The 6,323-nt window shown below is 45.9% G+C and overlaps 1 protein-coding gene across 1 annotated transcript in view; it reads right to left on the reverse strand.

The window, feature by feature from the left end:
• PXDN (peroxidasin) overlaps window positions 1-5,620 on the reverse strand; it is an 86,624-nt gene extending 81,004 nt beyond the window's left edge. The window contains exon 1 of the mRNA XM_074153045.1: window positions 5,394-5,620. Within this exon, the coding sequence (XP_074009146.1) occupies window positions 5,394-5,620 (227 nt within the window). The remainder of the gene's footprint in view (window positions 1-5,393) is intronic.
• Window positions 5,621-6,323: the final 703 nt, after the last annotated feature.

Raw genomic sequence — 6,323 nt, forward strand, 5'->3', positions numbered from 1 at the left:
CTGTTGAAAATACCACCCAAACATTCTCTTCTGAAAAACGTTTTGAGCTTTTGTTTAGACAAATAAATATCAACATCTACATACAGATGTTTAAACTTGTTTTGTTAACAGAAGACTAGTCAACACAATCAGGCTGGAGAAGTCTGGAGATTATTTGAAAAAACTGCCTAAACAATAGCAGCTTAATTCAGTTGCCGGAACAGTGGTGCCCATGGTTGGTTTACATGTCCTAGGCTGAGACGTGTTCGGAGCAAGCAGGTATGACACAGGCCCAATGGGAGACCTGAGTCGTTTTTGGAGAGGCAGCTGGATGCTAGAAGCTATTTTCTCAAGGGAATTCAAATGGTGCTAGATACTATGGTTAGCAAGTGAATGGAGCCCTAGGTGTCCCTTTTTGGGTGAGCCAAGTCCTGCTCCAGGCACTATGGACTGCACTGGCTAAGTTCCTACTCAACTAGAAAGGGACGCTCAGACACCAAACACAGCTGTAGACTCCTGTGTGTAGAGACTTACACGTAGGTACTGTAATCTCAAATTGAATTCTGCACTTGGTCATAAAATTCCCATGAAGGAAGACCTAAGATAATTTTTACTGAAATAATCTTATGTGTTCCCCCTGCTTTGTGTAATTCAAGCAAATCATCCTGGGCATCTAATGCAGTTTGCTCCCCAGCCATGAGTCTGTCAAACTCTGTGTCTGTATTCAGTTATTCTCAAACATTTCAAGTAAACCTTCAGTATCTGCTGTTCTTTTTTGAACACTAAGTATATACAAATCTGTGTCTTATCTAAAACCTTATACCAGTGTCATATCTCTCCACTACCTCCTATATGTAAATTGATGCTCAGCAGTGAGGTGATCGAGCTTACTCACAGTCCAGATTTGAGACTACAATCCTCTGTCCTTCACGGTGTCGAGGTATATTTATTTGCTGTCTTAATTGCTTAATCTATTGGAAGTTTTTTAAAAGGGTTTCAAAGACCTGATCAGAAGGAAGGATCCCGCATTTTTCAGATGAGAATGGGCTGGTGGATTGCTCACTGATAATGCATCATTTGCAAACAGCAGATCTGCAAATACCATGCATCCTTCTGCTATGATAGTCCAGAGACTCCTGCACTGACAGAATTCATACATGATACCCATTTCTTTTCCCTAAATGCGTCTGTTAAGAGGCATAATGTTATCACAAATCAAAACGGAAATGCAAGATGTCATTATGTTTCCATTACCCATATCTCTTTGGTAATTCATGTACACTCCAGATGTCTGATTTGTGTAATTCAGTTAATTTTATTTTTAATTGTATTAAGATAGATGCTCTTGAAAAGTAAAGAAAAAAGTAATGCTTTTCACTGGCATTGTGAGTATACGTCAGATTCCACAAAAATTCTCAGGGAGCTATGAAAAAAGCATAAGCACTTCTTAGACAACTGCCTAGAGAGTCACCATAGAATTAAACAACTAACACCTTCTTTTTCTTTGGATGGATCCTTGACACTTACACTATAAACCAGAAATTAAAATAAATAAATAAATAAATAGGTATGCACTGTAAACTATCCAATTTGTAGAATATGTTGGAATCATGTAAACAAAAGCAGTAACAAGACTGTTGCCTTCAATTTCATTTCAGTGACTACCTTCAAAAGCTACTCACCTGGAATGATTGCAATTTAAAAAGTCCTATTAAGGTCTGATCTCAAAATTATACTCACGTATTGAAAAGGTGTTTTATTCATAACAGACATGCAGGAGAGCCAAAGTAATAATTACCCGTAGCAAATATTATGATGAGTGACTTACTTCAGAATATATTTTTTCCTCAATAATTTGCATGCCATTCTTAGTGCAAATCAACTCCACTTTCGTGATGATTGTTTTTTGTCAATTTTTACCTTTTCTGCTTACAACAGAATGTTAGTTTCTACTCTTGTTGAGTCTTTGAGACCCAACTGCAGTGAATGCAATTATGCTTGTACATCTCGCAAAAACATCAGAGAGCATCCAGATGCTGCCAAGAAAAACTGTGAACAAATTTTAGTATTGGTCTGAGTGCGTGTAACTAGTCCTGTAGACAGGTTTGGGTTTTGGTCATGTTTAGGCAAGACACAAATAGTAACATATTGCATCGATACTCGAAGGACCTCTGTCAGAATCACAAACACCAAGAACTAGAAATGGTTGTAAAACACAGAAATCCCCTAAATAAATGTAAGATGGGATACAGTTCAGGGAAGAGGGGACAGCAATAGTACCACATCCAGAATTTTACATTCCTCAGCCACTTAAATGGTCTAACATAAATATGTTTCAGCAATTTCCATGAATGCATGAGCACTCTATATTTAGTCAGAGATGAAAGGAAACTTCCAGGATCGTACTTAAAGCATGAGGTGGTTTTGCAAACCACTTTGGAAGTGGGTCTCCATTCTTAAGGGAAGTCAGCACAGGACCTGCTGACTGGGATGCCGGCCCTAGTCCTACAAAGACTCTGGGCAATAATCTCATCTTGGGTGAAACCACATGCTCACGCAAGGCTCCACGAGCACTTTCGAAGCTGGCAGAATCCACCCTGCAGAAGAAATCTAAGCCGTGGATCCCAGCCTGCAGCAGGGAAGGGGGAAGTGCCAGAAAGTGGGGGAAGCAGGAGAGAGTGAGAAAATGTACAGCCAGAAGTAGCACTGGCAAGGTCAGCAACTAGTAATGTTATGAACAGTTTTCAAAAGAGAGCCTGAGATTAGGAGTAGACATTTTTGATATGTGGGGAAAAACATTTGGCTGCACTGTTGGCCTGGGCCCCATGCTGTTTTAATCCATATAACAAATTATATGTGAAGTAGTGCAAAGTCAACTCAGCTTCCAAAATGGGACAGTTTTCAGAACCAGTGCTCAGCAAAAAACAATATAACTATATGCTTATAAATGAGAAAAAACTTACGGTGATGTTATTTTACAAAATTACTTTGCACGGTCAATCTGTGTCCTAAGGAAGAAATAAAACAAGAGAAGAATGTGGAATTTACCAGTGCCAGTAAAAATGGGCTTAACCCATCAGCAACACACTTTGCAGGACTTCATAAATCCATGTTTTAAAGGGGAAGGCATTCAGTTGAAATTAATTCATTCTTTCTAATTATCTAGCTATCAACACCACTACTACAGAAAATGTATTTAATATACAGGCTCCACATGAAAGACAAACTGTGATAGTCAAACCAGAGATGAAATAACTGCTTCTTATTTTCATGCTTAAAAAAACTATTCTTGAGTGTAGAAAGCCTTCTGGGGGCAACAGGGTACCTCCATGAAGCGTAACACTACACTCACTATGAAGCATAACAGTAAGGTAAAAATGAGCGGTAAACCCTCTGGTAATTCAATGTGTACCTCAGACATGTAACAATTACTCTGAAAGTAGATCCGACAGCTAAAGCTAGGCAATTCATATACAATTGGTAAGCTATTTATGTATAATTGGTACCTTCAAACTACTGATTACTAAATAAATTGTATCGTTGTTCTTTGTCCCAGAGATTCATATTGCCTGACTATGTTCTGGCCCATCTCCTCCTCATTCACAGCCATTCAGAACTGTAGCAGAAGGAGTAATTGTGCATTTACAGACATAGCATTACTTATTTTATTTATTACAGTCACCTAGTCGGTTGGTGAAAAAGGAGAATACCCATTACCAGATGACACGCAAGGCCACCGTTATGTTTTGAAGAACGTTGATCATCTGCAGGCGTATTTGGGGAATTACTGTTCTTTGTCAAGCTGAAAAAATGTTTTAAACTTCTTTTGCATTACTTCTGCTGCACTGTAACTTGCATTATACCGGAATGATAATTCAGATTTGGGGTACTAGACAATTTGATATATTAGTGGGGTTAGATGAGTATAACGCTTGCATTGTTCACATGTTCTCCTCTGACTCACTGCAAGATCGTAAGTACCCACCGTAAGGGGAGCTCCACCCTGGCTAGGTTTAATCTAATTCTTTCTGCTGTTGCAGGCCCTTCTGCCTTTAACATAAAACCAAGCCACGAAGACTTGACTCCATACCGTAAAGATTTTCTTCTTTTTTTTTTTTTTTCCTTTTTTACATTTAAAATGATTCACAAAACTAACTTAACACAGTTTCCTGTAATCTCAAGGCAAAAGGTGTTCTGTAAATGTACTTTGTTTCAAATGTAAGAAACATTAACCACCCACTTCCTGTATTGTTCCCTAAAAGGTTTACAAGTACTGCAGGACTAATCCCATTCTGCCAGAAGGCTGCGCGTCTTGCCAAAGAGGGACTCAGTTCATGTTAAATGACTGTACTCCTCACGTTAAATAATACTTGGAAGCTGAAACACACCAAGGCATTAGAGATCCCTTTTGAAAATATCTGACAAAGTCACAAGTCAATTTATTACAGGAGGCCCCGCAGAAAATTCCCAGGGCCAAGCTCTGCTCGGCTTCCACGGCTGCGTGTGTGTAAGGGAAGGACAGGGCTGGTGCCAAGAGCTCTCCGAGCCCAAGGAACATATAAAGCGGGTCAGTGGAACAAATCCGTTCCTCACAGTAAGCCTCGAAACAAAAGAGCGTGTGATGTTCGTTTAGGTATTTGCCTTTATGACAGCCAAATACGGCTGGAAAGGTCACAGTTGCAGTGAAATCCATGTGAACGAAACAGTCCCTGTCAATACTGAATTTTACCACCATCAACACAGTCCCACTCAAAACAGTGACTGGACCCTAGAGAAGAATGGCCGGGCACTTGGACTGAGACATTAGTGCCTGAATTAAAAAACAGGACAGAGAACTGTAAGTTCTCAGTCCTCAGTCCTTTGCAGGAACTCGAACTGGGTTAGTCTTTGGTAAGCCCCGGGTCCGGGTCCCGGTTTGCTCACACATCCCCACCGCGTCTCACAACTAACAGTGTGCTACACACATCCCTGTCGCTCCCCCTGCCAACTCAACGTGCTTTTAAAAAGCAGTATACTTAAGGAAGCAGCAAAACCCTTCTAGGGACGATTAGGCTGGAGACACAATGCCCGCCGGTCAACCAGAATATCCACCTCTCACCGCCCCCGCAAAACCCGGGGCACCGGCCAGACCTCACTCGCACCCCGCGCTGCCACCGCCGGGCAGGGGCAGGACCCCCGGGGCCACCGCCACCCCCGGGGCCACCGAGCCCAGAGCGGCCCCGCAGAGCTCAGCCGAGCCGCCCGGGCAGAGCCACCGCCGCGGGTCCGACCCCCCCCCTCCCCCGACCACAGACAAAGGGCTGAGGCTCCACCGCCACCCAAAGTGCCTCCCACCCCACAGGTATCCCCTCCTCCTCCCCCTCCTCTGCCCTCCCTCCGCCCCTCTCCCCGCTGCTCGCCCCCCGGCTACTCACAGGATGGTGGTTTGGGGGGAGACGGCGGGGACGCTCTCCACCATCAGATGCATGCAGCGCACCGTGGTGCGGAAGCAGAGGCAGCGGCTGGGGCACCACACGCTCCCGCGCTGCGGCGGCGGCGGCGGGGGCTGCGCGGCGGCGGGGGGGGCGAGCCCCCCGCTGCGGAGCAGCAGCAGGAGCAGGAGGCAGAGGCCGGGGGCGGCCGCCGCTTCGCGCCGGGCCATGCTGCAGGACGCGGGGTAGGAGGAGGAAGAGGAGGAGGAGGAGGAGGGAGAGGGGCTCCGGCAGGTCCGCGTAGCGCCCGCTCCGCTCCCCGGCCGCGGCTGCCGCTCTGGTCGGCGGCGGGGCGATCCCGTCCCCCCCGCGCAGGCTGGAGGAGGGGACGGCGGTGGGCCCGCCCCGGCCGCCGGCGGGATGGGCGGCCGCGCCCCGGGTCTCCGCGCCGCCCTGCGCAAGGCACCGCGGGGCAGCGCCGCGCAGCGCCCTGCCGCCCACTCCCCCCGGGGCGAGGGGTCCGGCCACCCCCCCGGGCTGCCGCTCCCCGTCACTCGCCTGCGTTCCCGGGGGATGCGGCTGCGTGCACCCCGGGAGAGGCGAGAAGAAAGGGAAAATGAAGGGAAGTGAGAGGAGTGGAGAAGGAAAAAGGAAGAGAAAGGAGAGGAAAAGGGACAGAAAGCAAAAAGAAGAGGGGAAAAAAAGAAGGAAAAAAACCCAAAAAAACCAGAAGGGAAAGAGAAGAAGCAAGTTCAACAAACTAAATCCCGTTTCTGCCCTGATCTGAAAGACTTATATACTGCACAACCCTTGGACTATCCCCGTCTTAGCGCTGCAACTTTTACTGCTGAACCAGGAAAATCCGTTGGATTTGCCCTGAATTACATTCAGTTGATGTTTTTAGGTAGGTGTGTACACTGGCAAGGAGGTGTA

The sequence above is a fragment of the Numenius arquata genome, chromosome 9 (assembly GCF_964106895.1).
Source record: "Numenius arquata chromosome 9, bNumArq3.hap1.1, whole genome shotgun sequence".
NCBI lineage: Eukaryota > Metazoa > Chordata > Aves > Charadriiformes > Scolopacidae > Numenius > Numenius arquata.